At 52.4% G+C, this 24,386-nt stretch overlaps 1 protein-coding gene across 5 annotated transcripts; it reads right to left on the minus strand.

The window, feature by feature from the left end:
• Positions 1 to 556: 556 nt before the first annotated feature.
• Positions 557 to 23,393, minus strand: TFAP2A (transcription factor AP-2 alpha). Of its 5 annotated transcripts, none has more exons than XM_013977415.3 (8): positions 23,260 to 23,393; positions 14,040 to 14,097; positions 13,663 to 13,900; positions 10,457 to 10,508; positions 8,194 to 8,425; positions 6,173 to 6,291; positions 4,089 to 4,230; positions 557 to 2,362 (listed from the first exon to the last, which is right to left on the minus strand). In XM_013977415.3, the coding sequence occupies exons 1-8, from the start codon at positions 23,330 to 23,332 to the stop codon at positions 2,074 to 2,076; spliced, it is 1,203 nt and encodes a 400-aa protein (XP_013832869.2). In that variant the 5' UTR covers positions 23,333 to 23,393; the 3' UTR covers positions 557 to 2,073. The 5 variants fall into 5 exon arrangements, with proteins under 5 accessions (XP_013832869.2, XP_001924657.2, XP_003482173.2 ...); XM_001924622.8 differs by lacking the exon at positions 23,260 to 23,393 and adding exons at positions 15,351 to 15,388; positions 15,874 to 16,207 and having other exon boundaries at positions 13,663 to 14,097; XM_003482125.4 differs by having other exon boundaries at positions 13,663 to 14,097.
• Positions 23,394 to 24,386: the final 993 nt, after the last annotated feature.

Consider the following 24,386-nt stretch of genomic DNA (forward strand, 5'->3'; position numbering starts at 1 on the left):
ATTTCCTTTGTGTTAATGAACTAACCATTTAAATTTCAGTTATCCTCGGAGACAGGTTCCAAAGTAGTTATGGCAGGAGGGGGAGGGGAGGGGAGGGTCTTCCGTTCTGCTGTCCCTTCTCCTTGGTCATCCTTAAGGTTCGGTTCTGAAGGTTTTATATTTTGGTTTTCAAAACACAAATGAAAACCTAAAAGGCCCAACATAAATAAAACTTTATTTTTAATAATAAAATTAATGGCTCTAGTACGGAAAAGATAGTATGCCGTTCCCTTAGCAGTACAATCTTTTATCCAAAAGAATACACTGGGTTTTTATTGTGTCATTTGTCTGAATACAGACTCAATGGAATATCTAAATGATACCCTGCTCTGAACTCCAAGTTGAAAGTAAGTTTTTATTATACTTGAGGGAAACAATGGGTTCAGCTGCTTATTGCAAGGAGCAATTGCCAAGGGAGAGTTAAACTCAATTACTGTAACCATACTGAATAAAAAATACTGCCAAGAACAAAAATACGCCTGGGTAAAGACAGCCACTGAATAAAAAAAAATCGACATAAAGCGTATCAAATATTTATTTATCTGGGCAACAAAGGACTATGATACATTGACAGGCATGAAAACTACTGCCAGTACAACTCAATACAATACAGCTAGAACTGCTTTTCCAAAATGACCAGTGAAAATACAGAAGACCAGGTGGTCCCACATGTTTGAAGTTCTTTGAACAAAAAGAGAGAGAGAGGAGGAGAAGAAGGAGAAGAAGAAGAAGAAGAAATCCCTAACCCTTGGTTTAAAGACAATGCTCATTTATTGCTCAAATGCTGCCTTTAAGGGAGGACAGTGGAATAAAATAAACTTTGTTTTTTTTTTTCTCCCCACAATACAGAGAACAGTTATCCAACCACTCAGGTTAAAAATCTCTCCAGGGTTCCATAGGACTTTTTCTTTCAGTTCAATGAAAAGCTAAATGTATTACTAATTATATATAAATTTTTTTATTTTCCTTTTTAAATTGTGTTCAGCTGTTTCATTGTCATCTTGAACATGCTACAACAGGGCTAAATTCATGAATCCCAGAGGGGAAAGAAGAAGAAAAAAAAAAAAAATCCCCCAAACCTTGGATTCCTAAGTAAGTACCAGGGGAGAGAGTCAAAACCCACTAAACAAGAGGTAAACGAGATTACCAGATAAATTAAAAAAAAAAAAAAAAAAGGTTTAAAACAGACTCACCATATTTACAATTCCCATTAAATTACACATAAATAAATATATACAGAGACGTGAACACTGATTCCCTTATATAACTGTGAATCGTGTTGCCAGAGAAAGTTCAAGTTGGTCGCTTTACCTTGAAGAGGGAAAACTTCTGTAACTGAAGACAAGACATGGAACTTCCTGTATCTGCGTTCAAGTTTATTCACAATACTGATAAAAATGTCATGATCCTTTTTGCCTTTGCTTTCTTTTTCTTTTCTCTGTTTCTTTTCTTTTTTTTTTTTTTTTTTTTAAGTATGGCTACAATCTGAACGGTATGTAAAGGAAGGTGGTGATTCCATCCCATGAAGCGCATATCATTTTTTTTTTAATTTTTACGTTCTTTTTTCTAAAAAAAAAAAAAAAGTTTGAATTTTGTGGTTGTCATTGCTGTTGATTTGCGGTGTTTAAAAAAAAAAAAAAAAAAAAGGGTTCACACACTCGGACAGAACTTTTCTCTGCCCGCTTCACGGCCTGTTCTGTGCTCTGAGGCTCCACGCAAGGGCAGAGGCGAGGTGGTGCGGATCGGGGAAGTCGAGGCAGGGGCCTGAGGCGGCAGGGTCGCCCCTCTCGCCGGGGAGCGCTGTCCCCAGGACCCCGAGCCTCCGAACCGAAGGCGTGGCGGCAGCGGCGGCGGCAGCAGCAGCAGCAGTAGCAGCAGTGGGGGGGTTGCTGATCCCGGAGCTCACCTGCCGGCGGCGGTCGATGGGGGGGGGGGGGCACCGGTGGGGGGAGATGGCGATGGAGATGGGGGGGGCGGCGGCGGGGGGGGGGGGGCGGCGAGGCGCGGGTCCGGGGGCAGGGCTGGAGGAGAGCTTCACTTTCTGTGCTTCTCCTCTTTGTCACTGCTTTTGGCGCTGTTGTCCGTGTGGCTGTTGGGGTTGTTGCTGAGGTACATTTTGTCCATGGCCTTCAGGGCCTCGGTGAGATAGTTCTGCAGGGCCGTGACCGCGGCGCACACCGCCGGGCTGCCGAAGCCGTGGGAGATGAGGTTGAAGTGGGTCAAGCAGCTCTGGATGCCGGGCTCCAGGATGGGGTTGGGCCGCGAGTTCCCCAGGGGAGATCGGTCCTGAGCCAGCAGGTCGGTGAACTCTTTGCATATCTGTCTGCAGCACAAGTGGAGCAGAGAGAGAAATGAGGCTCCCCTGAGGGCAGCGCCAGCAGCAGAGAGAAAACCTTTCTCCCTGCATCTCCCTGCAGGTACCTCTGCCTGCATCAAGGGGACACCTGACCTGACACCGGCGGGCAGGCAGGGGAGGGGGGGGAGAAAAGGGGGGGGAGTTTAAACCCTTCCACAAACGCTCCCCCCCTTCCTGTGTGTCTCCTTCTCCCCTCTCAGCTACACCACACTTCTACCCCCCTGTTTTCTCTCTCACACCAAACATCCTGGATGCAGGAAAACATTTCGCATGTTATGGGAGAGAAGCAAAGGTGAGTGACAGGGACAAGGAGTCAGGAACACAAGCATCCCTTCCATACCAAGGGCAGGTGCTCATCAGAGGTCCTGCTCCAAATACTACAGAGACCCCCCTCCCCTGATCTTCTAGAGAGATCTCTCAGCAGCAGTCTGGGGGATGGCCTCTCCCTCTCCAGTCATGCCCCCTCAAATCAGGGCAGATGGGTGGACAAGAAAGGCCAAACCTGTCTTGGGAGAATTTTGCCTTTAAAAATAAAAGGCACCCAAAAAAGCCCCTGTTACATGGGGATAATTCAGAGTAGTTTAGGGAAGAAGAAACAGACAGACATTTCAATCTGCCATTTCACCTCTTGTCCAACCCCCCCCCCCAAGAAAAGAAAAAAATGTCTAGGGATATGGTGACTGTGGGTGTCCTTAGAAGCTAAGAGAAGAGAAGTTGGAATACAGGCAATGGGGCCTGCACAGCGGAAGCTCTGAATCTGGGAAGCCAGGACTAGCTGGGGCCTTCCTGAGGCAGCAGAGGCCCTGGGGTGGGGCTGGGGGTGGGGAGATGCTGGGTAGGGGGGGGAGGATGGGTGGGAGCACAGGCAGGCTGCCTCCTCCAAGGCCAGCTGATGTCCCGGGGCCAGAAAAGACCCCACCCCCGAGGCCTCAGCCTCTGCCCCCTGGTTCCATGCCCTCCTGTGACGTGGACTTTGATAATTAAGGGCTTCCAAACAAGACTTTGAATTTCCAGAAAACATATCAAAACAGTCATTTTCTTTTCACACACCACCTGGAGAAGCCTATTCAGCCCAGTCACCCGGTGGGAATAGAACTTGGGCCATTTTGAAACCTATCTGACATCTCGCCTGTAGGCTAGAACTTGTGGGGAACGGGTGGGTGTGGGTGTGTATACAGGACTTTTGAGGAGGGCCAGAAAGGAAGGCAAGACATGCGAGAAAGGATTAGGATGGAAATGAGGACAGCTTCCGGCCTGAACATTTTGCAAGCCACTGCTTATATTAATCCTTGTTCTTGGAGGACGTATTGATAAGAAACAAACACTGATACAGACAAGCCTGTCACTCCTTTAAGAATTCTATTCTGGTCTTTCTGAAATAACATGGTCACAAATCCACCCTCAGTTTCCATCAAATCCACACTCTATCCCACACATTAGTATTATGATTTTTTTAATGAGAAGGTGGGCAGAAGAGAGAGGGAAGGAGGAAACACACACTCACAATCTTCCTTGTCTCTCCCCTCGGAGACCCATTACGGTTTGTAAGATTGTGTCGTCACTTTCATATTGCCACCAACCAAGCTGATTTACACAAAAGGAAGAGAGGCCCAAAGGGAGAGCAGAAACGATTCTGAGTTTTGTTTTCTCTTGACAGTGAGACACACAGACCCCGAAGAGGTAAATGTCTTACTTTGTAGCCAGGAGCATGTTTTTTCTTGTCACTTGCTCATTGGGATCGGAATGTTGTCGGTTGAGAAACTCAGCTACTGCTTTGGCAGGAAATTCGGTTTCGCACACGTACCCAAAGTCCCTGGCGAGGTGGACGGCTTCTCCTGGCAAGAGGTGAGAGAGAGGAGGGAGGGCGGGAGGCTGAGCCGAGTTGAGATCCAAACTTCCTCCCAACTCTCTTATTTTCTTAACCCAGATGTTGTAGGAAACCCAAACGACTTGTTTTCTCACTTCAGGTATTTTCTTTCCTTCTCTGTACGATCTGGTGGATGCATTTCTTGGGGGTGCAGGGGGGGTGGGGGGTGGGGGGAGATGGCCACGGATCCCAGATGGCCAAAATGATTTGAAAACGTAAATCCCACCCATTCCCCTCCAGGCTCATCCGCCACCCCAATGACATTTTTCCCACCCTCTCTTTTAAAAGGTTTCTGGTATTCCAAACCTCACACCGATCAACACATTCATAAATGATATTCATAATTACTCCTTGAGCTTTTCTGCAAGGGAACAGCTAAGGGTTTACATTTTAACTTTATCGCATATAATTATCTGTTCATCCAAACCGATTAACCAAGAGGATTTGAGGGTCACTCCACTGAGTCTGTCTGTGTTGTTGATTTTCGAATCTTTGGTTTTAATTTCCTGAACCAGTTGGTTTTTACTGCAGGGCTTCCTGCCATTAGCTCCAGCTCCGGAAGAACGCATGCGCCAATTAGAGCATCAAAGGCCTCTCCGCTGAGCTTGTTTCCATAAAATGGAGCGGATCACAAACAATAACAGTTCTCCAGAAACTGCCTCCCTGCTCCAGGACTCAACCCCCAAACCCAAACGCACTTTCAAACGACACCCAAAGCCACTACTGCCAGATTCTCTGCATGTAATTCTTCTGGGGTCTGAAGGGTATAGGTTTTGAAGGTACCGGTATGAGTTTTAACACTGGGCTACGGTCGATGAGTTTCCAGGCCTGAACAATTGCTTATTACTTCACGATTCTATTAGTAGCATCTTTGACACCCTGAACAAATGGTTCATGGGATTTCTCCTCAACGGTAAGTTTTTAAACATTTAAAAACTGATTCTCAAAGCTAGAACTTGAATTCAATTAGCCTACATCTCCTCAGATACTGGATGTAAAGAAGCCAAGGTATCTTAAATATAAATGGTAGTTTTGAAATCTGCTCCACAATGTAAGTGCCTTTTTTTTCCCCCTCTTGGCATTAGACATTTCCAAGAGAACACAGAGGAAAATGCAAGAGAAGTATATACTCATGTCAACACACCCAAACTTAAGCCAGTTTAGTATCTGACAAACTTACCAGGGATCTGGGAGGAAGGAGGACTGTGATGGATTGTGACTGGACTCTGGTGTGTCTAGACCAGGGCGTTAGCTTTGTTTTGAGGGGTTTAGAAGGTGTGTGTGTGTGTGTGTGTGTGTGTGTGAAAGCTGACTTGAGAAACTTTCTGCACTGCTTCTATTTCTTTTTTCTTTTCCTATCCAAATAACTCACTCAGAGTCTACAATTGCTCACTTTTCTTCCTCTCCAGGAGAGAGGCACAATTAAGTAAGAGATAAGGGGGCATATGTTTGGAAAGCAAAAAACTAAAAGGGCATAGAACCCTGAGCTTTCAGGACGGTCTTAAATCAGGATGCAGGTCAAAGATTCCCAAATTAATTCAGGAAGTAATGGTCACGCATTTCTCAAAGGCAGATGTCAGAATAGCTTAAGTGATTTACTGCTGAGCTCGATAAAGGAGACAGGAACTTGAAGACTACGCAGTTCTTAAATTTTCACATTGTTTGGGTCAGAATCGGGCTAGGGAGGTGTAATTATGTGGCAGAAGGGAAGAGGAAAGGTGGACAGGAATAAATGCAAAGAGTTTTTTTGCCAGGCAAGAATCCTGTTCACTTCCAGCGATATTTTTCTGGGGGGAAAAAAAAATGAAACTGCCCAGTTGATACAAAACACAACCAAACATCTGGCCACTAAGTAGCATCCATTTCCCCAGAAGAAACATCCCTCCTTGTTAGCAAGTGGACTCGCTTACCCTCCACTAGTGATGTGAGCAGGGTGACGTTGGCAGCTTTACGTCTCCCTGCTGGCAGATTTAATCCTATTTTGTCCAGTTTTTCTCTTAAAGATCTTCCTCCATTTTTAGACTTCGCCCTGTTTCACAAATATATGCGAGAAAGGGATTTAGAACACAGTTGGTTGCTCTGTATCACACTGTAGTCATCTCGACACCTTCCTAAAATGCGCTTTTAAAAATTAAGCATCCTGGCCCCAAGATATGTAAGGGAGGGACACCTAGGAATGAGTGGTACAGAAAGATCATAGGAGATAAACGCTTGTTAAACTGTAAAGCAGCTCCTGTGTTCAGTTACTACTGCAACTACTGTGGCAAGTTGGAAGGCTTGACTTTCCAACTTTCTAAAGAAGAACCACAGACAAACACAGCTCTCATCTCTAGGGCATGAGGCATTTTTGAGTTCAACAGACTACTGTACATTTTCCCTGTTGTGACAATCACACAGATCCCAATGGGGTCTTTAAATGGTCTTTGCAAGATCTGCTGTTTGGCTGCTCAGAGTAACCAAAGTAACCATCACTCCCACCATCACTCTCACGTTTCTTGCTCTGGCTTTAGCCCCAATAGGAAATTCATTTCACCAACTGTTTACATGCCATGTCACCAGCCTAACCAATAAGGTCAAAAGTTGATACCAGCCTTTAAAAATTTCACTGATTTCAGAGACAATGGAGGTGGCTCTAAATAGATGTCTAAATAGACTCCCATAATCAGAAAGTGGTTAAGATAAATTGTTTAAATAAAACAGCAAATTAATTAATTTCAGATTTTATTCCCTACTCAAGTGCTCTTTAATTGTGTGGATTAGATTATACTCCCCTAGGTAAACAGTCTCCAATATTGGGGATGGGGGAAGGGGAGGAAAAGGCAGAGGGCGGGATTCAGATCTGTGTCAGTGAAAGATTAAAAAGGGACAGCAGATGCTCGTGAAAGAGGAAGGAAAGAGTGGAAGCGCTGATGTTAAAATCTTCCAAAAAACGATTTTGTAGCCTTTGTATGGGATATACCCATCGCCGAGGAACTCTAGGTCTATAAATAGATAGAGGAATAGAGGTCAAAAGAATGAAGTTTCTGGTCTACTTTCTTAGGAAAAATCAAAAAGAACTGAAGAAAATATTCCTGGGAAAGTACAACACATGACCTGCCACACACAACGTTGGGTGGAAGCCCACCGGGCGGGGGACTTGCCCGCGGGGAAGGTGCTTCACTTCGCCGACCCTTGTGAAATTTTATCTACGAAATGAATCATTCCGATCTCGCGCGGGGGAGCCGAGAATCCCTGGCCACGTATGCAACACGCAGTCGTCGGTAGCGACCACACATAACGCACCGAAGCGTGCCTTGCACGCTGCCTGGCACACACGGGGCCGCAGTACACGGGAAGCGGTAGCGCTAGCATTTCTGGCACGAGGGTCTGCCTCTGGCCTGGGGGGGGAGAGGGCAGCGATGGGGGGGGGGGGCGTGGCGCCAGACTCTAGAGAACACCATTGCCTTCTACTGAAAACCCTACTCGAGGGCCCGCGGGCGCCTCGGAGACCAGACACGGAGGTAAGGCAAAGTGAGCTGCCCGAGGGGAAGTTTTCCAGGGCTTGCAAGGTGTGCGCGGGGAGGGAAAAGGCGGGTGCACGGCGCCCCGCGGCTGCAGCGGCCGGGACTGAGCCCGCGGCGGAGCGAGCTGCGCTTGCGCGCGGGGAGGGGCGGGAGGCGGTGGAGGGCCCGGTGCGCGCGCGGCGCCGGCCGGCCCGGGCCCGCCCTCCGAGCGACGGAGCGCGCGGGAAGGCGGCGAAGAGCGCAGGCGCGCGCCGCCTCGCCCCGCCCCCAACTCCCACCCACCCGCTTCTACGCTTTTCTCCCCGCCCCTTTCTTTTCCCGCGAAGGGAGGGCCCTGGCGCGAGGCCCGCTGGCGTCGCCGGCGCGGCGCAGGCGCGGTGCTTCCCCCGGCCGCGGGGCGGGGCGGGCAGGGCCGCGCCGGGCCTCACCTCCGCAGCACTCCGCCCAGCAGCGAAGCGTTGAGACACTCGGGCGGTGAGAGGCGCCGCTGTACTTCCGCCACCGTGACCTTGTACTTCGAGGTGGAGCTGAGGAGCGAGAGGCGACCCGGAACTGAACAGAAGACTTCGTTGGGGTTCACGACGCCGCCGAAGAGGTTGTCCTTGTTGATGGGGATGGCGGAGACGGCGTTGCTGTTGGACTTGGACAGGGACACGGGGCCTGCGGAGACAGACGGGGAGGCCGCGTGTGGGCTTCGAGGGTCCCTCCCGAGCCCTCTCCCCGGGCAGGGCCGGCGTCCAAACTTGCGCCTCAACCCCGCTCTTCTCCCAGCCCTGAAAATCGCGTGGCTCTTTCCCCACCTCCTGCCCCATTCCCTGCTCCATCCCCGGGGATGCAGCCTGTGCCCCTCGGCGCGTCTCACTGGCGGCCGGGAGGCGTCCCTGCCCCGCCAGCCAGGCCCGTGCTTCCGTCTGGACCCTTTCCTTTTCACCGCAAGGGCGCTGCCTAGAGATGGTGGTGAAATCGTGACCCTCTCGGCTCTCAGCATCCGAGAGCCCCGGACGGGGTGCTGGAGCACGGGCTTAAGGTGCAGGGGAGCAAGCTCTGTACGCGTGGGAGTTTTAGTGGGGCGAGGGGTTTGTGCTGGGGAGAAATTGGCTTCAAAGACCTATAATTAAAATCAGGTGGCGGAAGCAGCCTGTGAATGAGCATTTCTGTCAAGACACCAAGCCTGTTGTCACACACCACACATATCCATCCTTTTGATAAATGGGCCCTTTCCTGTGTTTCGCTGTGAAAAAGGCTCGGCTTTTGGAAATCTATTCCAAGCCCCTTTTTTGAACTGGGAGAAAGAAATAAACAGGCCTACACCCTACTAGAAGTGTGTTCTTAGGATGAGCAAATAGTTAACTGTCCTGCGCTTAAGCATCTTCTTTTAGAGGAGGAGGGGAGGAGGAGGATATATTCTTGTTAATTAAAATCAGGAGCTCTTCACTTTGGATCCACCATACTTAGAAAAAAAATTCAAGGCCAACAGAAAGTGTACCAAAACACATTACATTTCTAACACCAATATAATTCAGATGCATTCATAATCGTTTGAGTATACGCCTTATATTTTAAAATTCCGCATGGAGACATACATAATAATATGCATACATTCTCATCGCAGTACTCCTGCCTCTTTAATGGGGGTATTTTAGACGTATAGGGAGGTGGGGGGCCTCTAGGTTTTGGATAGATCACTTGTGACATTAATAGCTCTGGGGAGGCTAATAGAGACAATAGGAGTTAAACGAACTCTTGAGAGATTACTAATAAAAGAGCCAATTATCATGTCGACTTGGAAAGAGCATCTCTTAAGATTTATCCCTTGCACATCTAATTTGACGTGACAAAGACTTCACAGATGCAAAAATGAAACTTTAGCTAACAATACACTGATTGGGGTTAGAAATGAGAACAGTTTTATATAGCATCATTCTCTGGTGGTGCCTAGAAGCCTGAAATGTAACATTGCCACCATAACAAAAAAAAAAAAAAAAAAAAAAAAAAAGCTGCTGTGAATAGCATTTAGTCCAGGAAACTTTATTTCTACTTACTAAACACAATACAAATTACAAACCCATCCAAATCACTTGACACTTTTTAAAAACAATTTCCACTCCAGACAATTATGCTAATAAACCTGACATCTTCAAGAAGCTAATTTTAACCAAAAGCCAAGTTTTTCTTAACCTAATTCACAAAGTTTAAAAACCCTTAAACAGCTAATAAGAAATTAAATTTAAGAACATGAAAGAGTTTTTTTTCCCCCCCTCTGGTAAGAAGTGCTGTGCCTTAGCATCTGTGCCTATATTAATATTAAATTACTTGCACTGTTTTAGCATTATACACTTCTTAACCCTCATGGCCACTCACACAATGGATTAACTAAACTGTTAAAACCATTTCGAAATTGAAAGGCCACTTCCAAATCAATTCAACTATTACACATTTCATATGTTTATCCAGATATCATTAAACTAAATTAAATGGCCAAGTCATGGAATCAGAACAAAGCTAGCCTGTTGCCATTACTAACACACTGAAAGCCGATCATTTAGCCATTGCTGTTCTTTGGCTATCCATTCGCTAATTCTGAGCCTCTAGGAAATCCAACTTGAAAAAAATAAATACAGCTCTGCAAGTTCTTTTAAATAGCACTGTGCCTGTAAGGACATGCTTGGAATGCAGAAGGAAATGGCTTACCTTTCTTAATTACAGTTTGATCTGGGATGTTAATACCCGGGTCTTCTACATGCTGCAACAAAAGGATACACATGGATGTAAGTGTATAATCAAAACAAAAGGAAATGAATATTCCGTGCAAGATGGGGGAGGGGAAGGTGTAGACTCGAAATCCCCCCTCCCATCTAGTGACATTTATATATAAACATCTCATCTTGGCTTATGGAATTTGGGGCTTTGCTGCTCAAGAGGGTTTCACTGTGCAGCCACGGCCAATTTCTCCTCCCCCAGCAAATAATCCATGTTTGAAGGAGGTGGGGGTGGGGAATAAAACTTTCTTTGGAAATTACATCGAGTTTTGGAGCACCTAATCTTTCCCACAGTCAGTTCAACCTTTAAAAATACACCTAGCTTTAGTGTGGCGCCTCGGAGACTTCGGACTTCAGCGATTTCAGTGTTCGGGCAGCATAAGCCCGAGAGAAACACAATAGAAATGACAGGGGCAGGAGTAACAGGGGAGCAGTAGAAACGTCTTAGGTGTGTGATAAAGAGAGCAAATGTGTATACACACCTTCACTTATGGGAAAATGGGGGGAAAATTAAGAAAGGGCTACTGTCTAAATTGGATATTGGATGGGTATATAAAAAATGATAAAAAGAAAAAAAAAAGTTGGAGGTTTTCCTGTGTCCAGCAGCAGATCTGTTGCAGCTTTGTTAGTGTGGGTTTATGTCTTTTTTCTTTTCTTTTCTTTTCTTTTTACAGATGGATGGATATACGTGTGTGCTGGAGTCAAAACGTGATTAGAAAGTAAAATGAAATCATGTTTTCTAATGCAGAAACTGACAGGCAATATAATGTCTGGCTGTGTTTACAAATTAGCACCAGGGCTGCTGAGATAGAAGATTTCGCAATCGTTACCAAACACAGGCATTACCATTAAAAAAAAACTATTACTTCCTTCTCTAGTCTTTGTCCAACAATAATACTGATTCGAACATTTTCCATTCTGTCTTGGATTTATGCTCCTGTTAATTGTGCCTGATCGCAATGATTCCGGGTGGATGGTACTAAGTTGCTTTATTACAGGTTTTATTATACTCAATGCTCTCATTTGTAACTTGCCTAAAGTGCTTCTGGATTTAAGTATAATTAAATTGAGAAATGTTCAGAAATGACTACTGCTGCAGTTCTTGTGTTTTAACTATATGGGGAAATATGATCCCTTTATGCATGTACCCTAAACCCATAAAGTAAATGTAGTGTGGCATAATACTTTTATTTGTGTTATTTCTAGACCTCGTCCATACAGGGAAGACTGTTAAGTTTAAAACCCCACCGAGATATTAATGATTAAATAATTTTCACCATCGATTTGATTTTCTTAAATATTTGGCAGTCATTCTTATTAAAGGTTAACTGTTGCAGCAATGGGAAAATTGAAAACAACCCTTTTCTTGACCCAAATTCCTTTGAAGGAATTTTTTTCTTAAAAGGTGGAGGAGGGAAGAGGAAGAGCAGCAACTGGGTTGCCTTGTTTTTATTTGGTCTTTTGGTTAATTTCGCCTGTAGGCCAATTTCACCACAAAGAATGACTATACAAGTGTTAAGAATTCACACCAGCCACTTTGGAATTTTTGCAAAGCAGAGCAATTCTAATTCACAGTAGCTCCAAAAGCTTGCAAAGTAATTTTGTAATTCAAATATTTCCAAGGAGCAGACTAAGAAAAGGATTCAGAGACTCTTTGGGAAGGGGACCTAAAATTGATCACAACTTCCAGGTTTGTTTCTTCATTGCTCTTTTCTCAACTATTACTCCTCTCTTTCTACTTTCCATGAAATGCAGCATTTCGTACCTGTATCAGTGTCTAAAAACCTGTAACACACACACACACACACACACACGCACACACACACACACAATGCTTACTAAACCCCATGTTGGATCAACTGCCTACTTTCTTGCTTTCCATGCTAGGCTGCTAAACATAACCAACAAATTTCAGCGATTAACTAGGCCAAATGAGAGACGTAATAAATATCCTATTTGCCTATGTAACTTAAATAATGTTTTAAATTCACCAAGCAAGCAGGTAAGTTCATCTGACCATTTTCTTTGCAATCTAATGCAGGAATCATTAAACTGTCAACGGACATATTGCTGCAATATTTGATGCAGTAATTTGAAATAGCATTTTAGCAAAAATCACATCCAGATACATTTCCTCTCCAAAGAAAAGCAGCATTAACAGAGCCTTTACAGCTTTAATAAAATTATTGACTTGTTCTAATTCCATTTCAGGAAGGTTGTGAGGCGACCATAAATATGTAGGATTGAAGCAGAGATGCTGGTTTAAATTTAATTTCAGAAAGTATTTTCAAATTATCAATAGCCTGGCTTGCATTGTAAATAGTAAATGCGCTAATACCACGCTGATTTAGAAAGCATTCAAAGCTGCATTTATTGATAACTGAATTAGAACTCAAAGAATGCACTGCCCAATCGTCTCAAAACATTTAATTTAATATGGGGTGTAGCAGGTTCTGATAGGCGTTGGGAACCTAGCTAATGATTTATGAGGTCAGCACTTAGCACCCCTAGGAAGAGAAAAAGGCTGCATTTAATGTCCTGCCCGGATTTGCTGCTTAGTGTTCTTTAATCAGGGTAGGGTGGACACATAACTTTCAGATATCACTGGTGTTCACAAAATCCAGTAAAAAAATCATTTTCTTCGTCTATCCTTCACACTTTCCCTTAAATTGCTAGGGCATTTAAATGAGTTCTTTTGGTGGACTCTAACACGTTTTTCAGAAATCCCCACGACAGCCTCAGCGGTGGACTCGGATCCTCTCCCAACTGAAACGGTTTACCGTCGTGGAGAGGGGAAGGTATCACCGGTGACAAGATACGGTGATTTATAGAAACCCGTCTGATTTATATAAATGGTAACGCAGGCATTGTTTGCAGGAGGTCCAGGAACCATTGTTCTAGGGGCAGAACTCTCTCTCTCTCAACTACTTGTGCAAATGTTTAATGCGGTTGTCTAGGAGGGTCCTGCAAGGGTCCACCCCCCTCCCCCCAAAATAAAACGAGGCTTTTTGAGAAAGCCAACACCACGGAGGGGGAAGCCCAGGCCCCCTCCGGCTGGACGTGGTGGGGAGCTTGGGGGAGGGGGGCGAGCAGGGGCTGCGCCTCCTCCGCCGCCGCCCTGCCCGCGCGGCCTCTTACCGGGACGTCCTCGATGGCGTGAGGTAAGGAGTGGATCGGGAGGTCTCCGAGTCCTGAGCCAAGCCCGTGGGGGCCGTGCAGGAGGTCCTCGTGCCGCCGGTAGTCCCTGCGAGGATCCAGGCCCGACAGCTGGTGGGGTAGCCCCCGGTGCGTGTGCAGGAGCCCAGACTCCTGGCTCTGCCTCTGGCCGGGCCAGCCCGGGTGCTGCGGCTGCGGCTGGGCGTGCAGGGGGTTCAGGCTGTAGGGGTCGTTGACGTGGGAGTAAGGATCTTGCGACTGGGGGTAGATAGGCTGGTAGGGCGGGGGAAAGTAGGGGGGCTGGAAGTCGGCATTGGGGGTGTGGGACAGCGGCGGGGCGCTCGTGTAGGGAGATTGACCTACAGTGCCCAGCTGGGGCAACCGTGCCGTCCCGTTGCTGGTGCCGTCGTGACGGTCCTGGAAGAGAGCGACAAGAAGGGGAGAGAAGGAGACATCAGGCGTCGAGTTACAGCTGCCACACAAAATCCACTCCGCCAGACTGCGTGGGAAACCGCCCATTCCTGTCCGCAGGCCGCCGGCACGAAAGGAGCCCTGAGTGGTTCTTTGCAGAAAATTCTCCAGAAGTGAAACGGGCCCTTCCCCAAACGCAGGGAATTAGATGGTGCCAAGGTGGGCGCTTTAGAGACTCTCCTTAGGCGTTTCTTTCCAAGGGGGGAAAAAACGGCAGAAAGGGGCCTCCCGGAACACAGCTCGTTAGGCTGCAGAGTGAAACCTCCCTTAAGCAAAATTAAAATTCCTAACTATTAAACTGCAGAAGCGGCCTCTTCTCTGTCCCTGGATTTGAACCTGCCTGCCACTGCGTTATTGTTTACCCTGTTCCATTTATTTCGAGGAAAAAGTCAAACCCGTTCAAAGACCATTACCATTTCATGATTATTTAAATAGAAACATATTTCGTAGAGGGGCTGTAAGGGAAGCCCTCGTTGAAATTACCAGCCTAAAGAAGGTTTTAACCGCGGAATAGGGGGCTGTCTTTTCCGAATCCTCAGGCGCCTTTTTTTTTTTTTTCCTGCACAGGGTCGATTTATGATAGGGACGGGGAGAGGGGGAAGCCAAGACCAGGTTTCAAATGAAAAGATTCAGCCTTATATTGGGTTTAAAAGAGAGAGGTGCACCCCGGGGCGGAGGCCCCCGCCCCTTCCACCCCAGCCCCAAAGGGCAGAAGAAACGCCTGACTTGTGTTCCTCTATTGCAATTCGCTTGCAAAACAAGCGAACGGAGTGGGTTCCAGGGAACGGGAAACCTCGGAGGTTCAGCCCCGGGCCCCGAGGGGAAGGGGCACGCCGGGCAGCGTTTTCCTGCAGCCGAATTAAGCATCAGATGTTGAGAACGGCTCGGGAACAAGTGAAGAGGCGAGGAAATCAGGATGAACGTGGCGAGAGACACACGCCTCGGGAAGCAGCGGCGAGGTAGGTCTGCGCGCCGGGAGAGGTCGAGCGGGGGTCGGGGGGTGGGGTGGGGGGGACCGCATTCGCTTCAAGAAGGGGAAAGAGGAAGAGAAAGGAGGAGAGAGGGGAATGCAAACGGAAAAGGGGGTGCCCCGAAGGACAGCCGGGCGAGGAACCCGAAGTCTCGGGCCGCTCGGCAGCCCCAGGTTTCCAGAGTCGAATTCCTAAGGAAACAGGGATGGGGGTGGGGATGGGACTCACCATAGCTGAAAAACTGTGAACTAACATCTGCGAAGAGTCTGGGGTAACGAGTCAGGGTGGAAAACGACAAGCAAGCCCGGAGAGCCCGGCTGCCCCGCCGCCCGAGCGCGCCCCACACAAAAGGCGCCGAGAGCCCCGCGCCACCCAGGACTCCGGTCACGGCGCTGCCGCTCCCCCGAGCGCTGGAGCCCCGCTCTGGTCCATCCGAACTTGAACCACCGATTGGAGCGGCGCCTTCAGCTGGTCGAACCCACGGTCTCTATCCTGCCGTGATCGGGTAGGATTCAAAGTTCCTTAAAAAATGAAAAACCCCAAAAAGGGAAAAAGCAAAAAGTGTGTGTGTGTCTGTGTCTGTGCGTGTGTGTGTGTGTGTGTGTGTGCGTGTGTGTGCGTGTTCCTTAATCCGTGTCTCCCCCTCTTTTCTTAGCGGCGGCTTCGCTTGAGCTTCTAATAACCGCGCCGGGCAGCGTTCCTGGAGCCTCCTAATAGCAGATATTCATGACTATTAATATTACACGAATACTTAATAAGGGAAGAATGCCTGGAAATCGAGCGTGAAGCGGAGAGGCAACTCGCGCCGGAGCCGGCTCTCAATGCAGTCCATTGACGGGAGCCTCAGTGTAGCAAATCGGAGGTGGGGAGAGGGAGCGCGAGAGACAAAAAGCGGGCGAGAGAGGGAGCGGGCGAGCGCGCGGGGGGCCGCGGCGCGGCGGCTGGCGAATCACAGGGAAGGGGCAACATTTTAAAAGGTTGCAGGGCAGGCAAAAGTGAAAGAGAAAGAGGGAGCGAGGGAGACCGAGGGCGAGCGCGCAGAGAGGCAGAAATGTGTCTGCGTGCGTGTGCGAGAAAGAAAGTGTGGGCGCGCGAGAGGAGCCCGGAGTGGGGAGAGGGGAGGGAGGGAAGGAGGGAGAGCCCGGGAGGAGGAAGGGAGGGAAAGAGGGAGGGAGGGAGCGAAGGAGGGGGAGGGGGCCGAGCCCGAGCGCACGGAGGGGGGAGGCCGCGGGGGAGGGGGAGGGGGAGAGGAAGCGAGCGAGGACAATCAGACCTAAAAGGCTGGGGCAGACCTCGGGATGCCGCGGGGGCCGCGCGGCGCGGCCCGGAGCTGCCGGGGACCGCGTCCGGGCGTTCATCGGGCTCTCGGTGCCCGAGCTGCTTCCCGGCCCTCTCCGGCCGCGGGCTCCTCCGCTCCGCAGCCGGGCCTGGGGCTCGGGGTCCGGCCGCCCGCCGCCGCGCCGCTCCTCCATGGCCGGGCGCCGCGCCGGGGACCGGCCTGCGCCTGGGCCGCCGCTCCAGCTGCCCGCGGACACCAGGGGCCGGACGCTCTGCGCCGGCGGCCGCCCCGCCCTTGGCTCTCCCGGGCAGGGGCTCGGGGCGGGGGAGCCGGGACGCGGCCCGGGGCGCGCAGAGACGCGAGGCGGCCCAGCCCGGGCGCCGCTGGCACCGGCTCCCGGCTCCTGGAGCAAACCCGTCCGACTGGCTGGGCCACTCCCGCCCGACGCCCCCCCCCCCCGCCCCGGATGACATGACTCGCTCCCTCGCAGCCGCCGCTGCCAGTCTGCCCGCCGGGGTGTCAGAACAAGCGGCACCTCGCCTCCTGCGTGTCCCTGCAGAGCCCGGCATAATTAGACAACCCCAAGCCGGCTCGGAAACCCGAAATCCCTGCTCCGGCGCTCGCCCACCGCAAAGTTGTTGAAACAGCCTTCACTCTGTTTATCCTCCTCTCCTTCCTCTCTCGCTCGCTCTCTTTTTTTTTTTTTCTTTAATCTCACTCATACACACGCACACGCGCCCCCACAGGGTCCCTCTCTGGGGGTGCAAGTTCATCGCCTCCCACCAGGGTCCCAAAGGCGCCTCGCGCGACGCGGAGCTTCGGACCCCGCCTGCCCGGGGCTCTGCGCTCCGAGCCCCAGGGTTTCGGCCTCCAAGAAAGTGAATGCCCCAGCCAGGGGCCAGAGCCCGGACGCGACAACCATCTCTAGGAGGCTTGGGGGCTCAGTTTCACCCCGATCGGCTCGCAAGGGACGCCCCCCCAGCCCTGAAAACAAAGCGACTGGTCTGCCATGGAGTCTCTGCACACTGCATCGCGCAAGACGCAAGTCCCCAAAGAAGCACCCGTTCCCTTGGGATGTCACCCCTCGCCGCATCCCTGGGGTGGGTGGGGGAGGGAGGGCGAAAAGGGAGGGCCCGCGAAAGGGGAAAGATTTAAAATAGTCTACAAAAAGGAGAGAAGGAAAAGGACGGTTGACACATCGTTCAGGTTCTGATTTCAAGTGAAGACCCCCGCCGCTGCGCCCGCACAGAGCTGTGACATTCCCAGCTCTAAATGCCAAAAAGAAAAGAGAAAAGAAAAAGAAATGGCAAAAGCCGAGGCTGCCACCTATTATTTACTTAGGTAATCTCCGGTCGCTGCCCCCTCCCCATCCCCCCTCCCGTGACTCATCCGCTCATTTTAGCGGAGGTGGTGAGGGCAACCGGTTGGGGCAGCGGCCGCCAGGCCCCATCCCAATGCCTCCCGCCCTCCGACTGACTGGCCGTTCTGGGGCTTCCCCGGCCGCCCCAAGAAGCAGAGCTCCAGGGACCGTGGGTTCCTTAATGGGCTCCAAGGCGGCGCGCTCTATCGGCCGGGCGGGCTCCGCGCAGCAGAGGTCGTGGGCAGCCCTGCCAGGATTCCCACGGTCACGCAGCGCAGTTCCCGGCGGCTGCAGGGTCGGACGCATAGGGACCCAGCGGCCAAGAGGCTCCGTGCGGGGCAGCCTCCCACCCCCACCCCCACCCCCACCCCAGAGATGCGCCAACCAAGTACCTCAGAGGGGGAAGCTGCCTAGAACTTCCAGAAAAACAGTGAACCTGGAGGAGCCCCGCAGCAGTTTGGGAGATGAGCGCTCCCAAATTGAACCCGCACTCTGCGAGGTGCAACCCAGCTCAGAGCCAAGTGTGAGAGCCCCTTCTCCAGACAGAAAAGAGCCTTTTTAGCAAGAGTTGGGTGGGGAGGGGGCGGTAGGAAGGAAGGAAAGAATGAATAAATAAAAGAAGGAAGATTAAAGATCAGGGAGAGACTTAAAAAGGGAAGAGGGATTTCTCTTTCCTTTCTTTTCCTGGTGACTTGGGCCCTCAGAATCTCGTTGGGGAGACCCGCGGAGTGCACAGACGCGTGCCCAGCTGCCAGCAAATGCTTCAAAAACCCACGCTCGTCTCTCTTGGCTCAACTCTTAGGCACCGTCAAAATTGGTCGGGCAAAAAGAGGGAAAAGTGGAACAGGGGCTTCGAAGGAGGGACATGGAAGAAGGGAGCGTCCTTATCCTCCCTCTCCAGCTTCTCCCCTGCGTTTTTCGGGCGAGTCGGAGAGGCGGGCGCTGCGCTGCCGAAAGTTTGTCCCACCCGCATTTGCCGCTGGCTGCGAGGAGAGGAGGAGGAGCGGGAAGTAGAGCTCGGTGCCTGCGGCCGCGAGAATGACTGAGCCAGCGCCGCGCTTACCTCGCAGTCCTCGTACTTGATGTTATCCGTCAGTTTCCAAAGCATTTTCATGGATCGGCGTGAATGGATTTGCCCCCTCTCCGCCTCGCACCCAAGTGGAGCTACTCTCTGGGTAAGCGCAAAGTGCCGGCTGCGGGCGGTGAGCGCAAGAGGAGGAGGAGGGCGAGGAGGAGGAGGAGGAGGAGGAGGGCGAGGGCGAGGAGGAGGAGGAGGAGGAGGGCGAAGAGGAGGAGGAGGAGGGTGAGGAGGAGGAGGCGAGGAGGGAAAGAGCTCCCGTGTGCGCTCAGAGATCTCCCTCTAATGGTAGAAACTTTTCCCTTTTCCTTTTACCAACAGCCTAATCGCCTCATTAGCATATCAACAATAGTCCAATTGCTCGCCAGCTCCCCAATCTGCCGCCGGCCGCTCCGACCCAGGTATAAAGGCCTCTCCGAGCTGCGAACTTGCTGCTGGAGCGCACGCCTGCCTGGGAGCCCACGAAATCTCCCCCGAGCTCCGCCGCGCGCCCCTGCCCCAGCACCCCCGTCCCCATGCCGCCCTTCTCCTCTCTCCGGCTCGTCCTCGAGGGAGATGCTCCGGCGGAAGCCTGGCACCGCGCAGGGTCCCAGCGGCCGTGCCGGGGGCCCGGCTTTCAGCACCTCTCCCCCCATCCCTGCTTCCACAAGCGGCTCTGTCCTTTCGGCCCCGTCCAGTTTTATTAGAAATCATTATCGCTTTCGCAGTGAAAAATAACCACCAAACCAAGACCGGCGAAGTCACTCCAGGATTTTTGCCCAACAAGAGATCTCCTTCGCTCGCGGCAGCCGACGCCTCCGGCCGCAGCACCCTGGGAGTTTTATTGGCTTTGAGCCCCCCCCACCTCCCTCCCCCCCAGGTCGGAGATTTTGCCAAACGGCTTCAGTCTCTCGGCTGGGGTTTGCGATCCTTTAATTGCCGCGTGTAAAATAAAAAGTGTACCCTGAAGAGGTTACTTGACAGCTCCAGGAGTTAAATGACTTTCCTCTCATTCGTGTGAAACTAGGGCCGACTGCTAATTCAACGTGGTATTGGGCGAAGGGTTTCCTGGGTGCGATGTGGACAAGAAGACAGAACTCCTATGGAGAGTCACAGTCGCTTCTGGAGTTGAGCCGAAATACCGGCATGTGTGTGCCGTGTCATGCATGCATCAAAATAAATCGCTGGGAACCAACCCTTCGCAGTGCTAATCTGCTCCAGTTTTCCCAAGATTCCCCTTTTTAATTAAAGCAGGGAGAGTTCCTTCATGATTTGGGGCTGTTACGAACGCGGGCGCGCTCGCGGCGCAGTGCCCGGCTGGCGCGGAACCCGGAGGCCCGGGAGCCACCCCCTTCTCCAGGTCGGCCAGTCTAGGCGCTCCCGCTCCACCCAGGGGCCTGCTCGCCCCGTCGGGGCTTTATATCTTTTCCTTCCGCGAAGCAGAATTTTAAAAAGAAAAGAAAAAGACGTGATGTGATCCGTGGAAATACTGAGTAATTAATTTCTCTGCCTGAGTTTCCTCATTTGTCCTCCGTAAAAAACGTTCTTTCTCTCAAATACCACAAACTCCCCAGCTACAGTAGGTCTCGCCTCGGAGTTGCTCTAGTGAGGACCTCTGATTCCTCCTGGGCCTGTTTCGTGCCAATCTCCAGGCCTCCCAGGTTTCTACAGAGCGTCCAGGCTCGGGGAGTAGAAAATGATGCAGATTCGGGCGTTCCCTAACAGGTGGAAGAAAGGTGCGAGAAGGGGGACCCCTCCCCCCCAAGCTGCGGAAGGTCAATCCTCGCTTCAGAAGACCGCAGCAAATCCCCCAAACTCAGCAGAGTAAGCCAGAGCCCCCCCCCCCCCAAAAAAAAAGAAAGAAAAAAATGTTGGGAAGAAGACGAGCGCTCGAATGGGGATTTGGAGGGACTGCCTCCCTTCGCCCTGGGCGCTCCCCTCCACTTCCTTTCCCAGTCTGAGCACCCGCGCAGCCCCTCGGCTGCACCCAGCTCCAGCCTTGGGGCCGCACTCTGCCCGCAAAATTGTCAATTTCCAGCGCTAGCGCCGCGCACCCTGCGGCCGGGCCCTTGTCCGCCGCCGCCCAACGCAGCCGCCTTAAGTCGGGAGGTGAGCCGCCTGGGGGACTGACACCTCCCAGCCGCGACCGCAGCCCCAGAGAGTGATCTGTAGGCCCAACCCTAGGCCTTGGGTGTCTGGCCTTCTACACCCCAGATGTCGCCACGGTGTGCTTCTGGGAACGCTCTAAGTTTCGCTTTCTTTCTATTTGTGGGCTGGGGGAGGCCTTGAAGGGCCTGCGTCTTCTTCACACCCCCCCTCACCCCCCCACGCCCTGGCCGACCCTAGCCCCGCAGACCTCCGGCTCCGCACCCGCCGGGGCTGTTAAACTGTTGTCATTTTCCCGCCGAGGACGCCTTTGAGGTGCAGATGAGGGGCCTGCGGGCTCTGCGTCGCCGCCCGCGTTCCGGGCGCTGAAGAAACGCCCGGGCCAGCGCCCCGGTAGCTCCTGGAGCCAGTGGAGCCGCGGTAGTGCGAGCGTCATTACCACGACAAGTCACTTCATTGCATGTCAATGCGCCTGCCTCCCTGGGACCCCAGGCCTGGCGCTGCAGGGGACAGGGACCCAGGCCCATTGAGGGGGGTAGAGAGGAAATTAGGAGAAGAACTGAGTTTGCCTGAGACACGGAGAGAAGCTAAGAGACAGCGAGGGGGCAGAATGACTATTTTCTGATTGTCACCACCCAGTGGGCCCCAGGAGCCCAACGGGCCAGGCCCGGAGGATCTGGCCCTGCCAGGCCCCAAATCCTCGGGCTGCACCCAAGATCCAGGCTTCCCAGCACTTGCCAAACTGTGAGCCGGTGGGAACCAGGCCCAGGGTTCACTCTTGTCCCCTTCAGGCTGTAATCTTCCTGCTTCCAAACCTCACTTGGGCCCATTGGAGGTGCAGACCCTGGCCAAGCCTGCGCTCTGGGCGTTTTCTCACACCCAGGAGTTCTGCAGCAAAGCTTGTGGGCTTGAGCAGAAAACTGAAAGACCTCCGTCAAAGAGGTCCCCCAATCGTACCCTCAGGGAAGAGACTACAGAAGGGCCCTGAGGGCCACAGGGTGAGGGAGGGCAAGCTGTGTGTTCCCAACATTTGAGTTTGGTGTGGGATGTGAACTCCTAAACCACACAGTCCAACTTTGGAGACGTTGAATTTATTTAGGTTTAACTAAGATAGGTCTAAAAGAGCTCTCACACACACACATCTCCATATCCATATTAATTACAAGGAAAGAAGTAAATATGGCAAAACGGCATCCTTTCCCCAAGTCCAGAGAGTGTAGTGAAAGATGGGACTTCTCGCAACTATACTCCTAATGGCGGAAATCTGAAACAAGTGAAAGAACTCGAACCGGAAGGAGCAGGGCCTCAACTTTTCTTTGGGAGATTCGGAGCGTTTGGTTCGAATCCGCCCGCAGGCTTTTCGGCACAAAGCTTCTCGCCCTGACCAGGCCTCCGCTTGGCTAGGGCGAAACGAGGGCCCCGCGGTTCCCATTATGAAATCGGCGACAGAGCCGCCCTGGTTCCCCTAGGGGAAAGGTCTGGAAGGTTGAAGGAGAGCGCTGGACAAAGGCTTCCTTGGCCCAGGTCGGGGTCCGGGGTTCGGGGAGGGCAGGATCTGGAGCCTCGTTGGCCCTGTGGTGACGGCGGCCTAGCAGGGCCAAGTTTGGAGGCGTTGGTTTCGGCGCATTCTAGGCCTTCGGCTTCATCGCTCACCACCCGCCGCCCCCACCCAGTCACCCCCAGCCGCAGCGCGAGCGACCAAGACTGACTTGGGGAAGACCGAGGGAGACGCTCAACTTTGCGCAAACTCTTTGGAGTAGTCCCCCAAAGAACCCGCTCGCTGGCGCGCGACCTGTCCAGCCAGCCCCCTTTCCATCCTCCACGCCCCGTAGGTCCCCCCGACTTGGAGCCACGAAAAGAGACAGGTGCACCAGCACCCCATCCCCATCTCGCTCGCCTCCCGGGGGTCTAGGGCAAGACCCGAGGCGTCGCGAGCGGGAACCTTCCTGCAGGCGCACCGCACCCCCGCCCTGCGCCCTGCCCCCGTCTGAATTAGTCATCCACCCCAGTTTCTGCTGGGGGTGGGGGTGGGGGGGAGCCGCTGTAGCGCAAACCGCCAGGGACCCCCGGGGCCACCTGTGGAGCGGGCGCCGGCCTTTCCCCCGCGCCCGGGCCGCCGGCGGCGCGCGTGGCCCCCAGCGCCGCGGCCGCCGCCTGCGCCCGTGTCTCCTGTCCTCTTTCTCTCCTGGGAACACTCCTGGGCGCTGCCAGGCGCGCCTCACCTACGGCTCTGCCGCCCTGGGCCACGGCTCTTCCTCTCCGCCTCCCCCCGCCCGGCCCCCTCCCCCGCGCCACCCCCGCCCACCTCAGCCCCAGCCAAGGCAAACCCCCGTACCTGCCAGTCCCCCATTTTGGCAAGTATGGACATCGCGGCTCGGCGCTCCTGGCGACGGGTCCCCGCCGGGCATGGGCTGTAGGGCTCGGCTGGGCCCGCTCCCTGGAATCGCTTAGGCAAATCCTCCTTTTTTTACCTGCTCACCAACATCTCACCTGGTCATAAAGAGCTGGGTTGCTACCTGCCGACGCATGCGCGCTAGCCCAGGAATTCACTCCGCCAGCCCTAGTCCCAGCGCCTCGCAGGGCTGACCTGGGAAGTGATGGATTTATAGCCGCGGCAATCTCGCCATCAGCTCCAGCTTTTCCCAACAGCCCCAACCCGCTTTCCCGGTCAGTTCCTGGCCGGGGAACCGAGGCAAACTGCCTGCCAGAGTGTGCTGGGAGCGACGCGAGTTGTGACTTAGTGTCACACTCAGGCGATGGGGCATCTGCACGCTCTTCCCTTTCGGAACTCTGGGGCTGGGAGAGCCTCCACCCCGAGGTGAGGGTGGGGGTGGCGAGAAGGGCCAGGCCCGGAGCCTGGGCCAGTCCCCAGGGGTGCTGGGCACCTGGACGCACGCGGTGGGGCCAGATCCCCGTCTGGGCCTCCCCACCTGCCCACGAGGTTCGACCTCGCGGATCCGCAACCCTCCAGGGCTGCCTCAGCGTCGGATCTCAGATCAAAGTGTTTCTCAGTAGGTGAAGAGGGTCACGATTCTGTTTCATTTCTGGCTTTCAGATTTAGTCTCCTTCCACTGCAGAGAGTCGAACACACGCGCGCACACACTTGCACACTCATACACTTACTCTTGGATTTAAAGTCCACCCTCTCTTCTCACTTTCACGATCCCCCGCCCCTCCCCCACTCCTCTGGGGTTTCCTGGCTCTTTATCTTTCCCGCTAAAACTTTTTAAAGGGAGAATGGGGGCGCTGGTGATTCTGGGATGGGCAAGTGAGGTTTGGGCTGGGGTTTGCTTTCCCATGACAGATAAAATCACCCAAGTGATTTCACCGCTGCTGCTAATTAGAAGGGCGCTTTAAAAGAAGCCACAAGATTTGGGGCTCCCGACGAGCTCACCTGCATAGGAACCACACCTGACCTGGAGGGAGGCGAGGATAAGGAGCTTAGCTTCCGATTGTGCTGGT

The sequence above is a fragment of the Sus scrofa genome, chromosome 7 (genome assembly GCF_054392235.1).
Source record: "Sus scrofa isolate SSC_HxYL_T2T_F1_AM1 chromosome 7, Sscrofa_HxYL_maternal_Yorkshire_Landrace_v2.0, whole genome shotgun sequence".
Lineage (NCBI taxonomy): Eukaryota > Metazoa > Chordata > Mammalia > Artiodactyla > Suidae > Sus > Sus scrofa.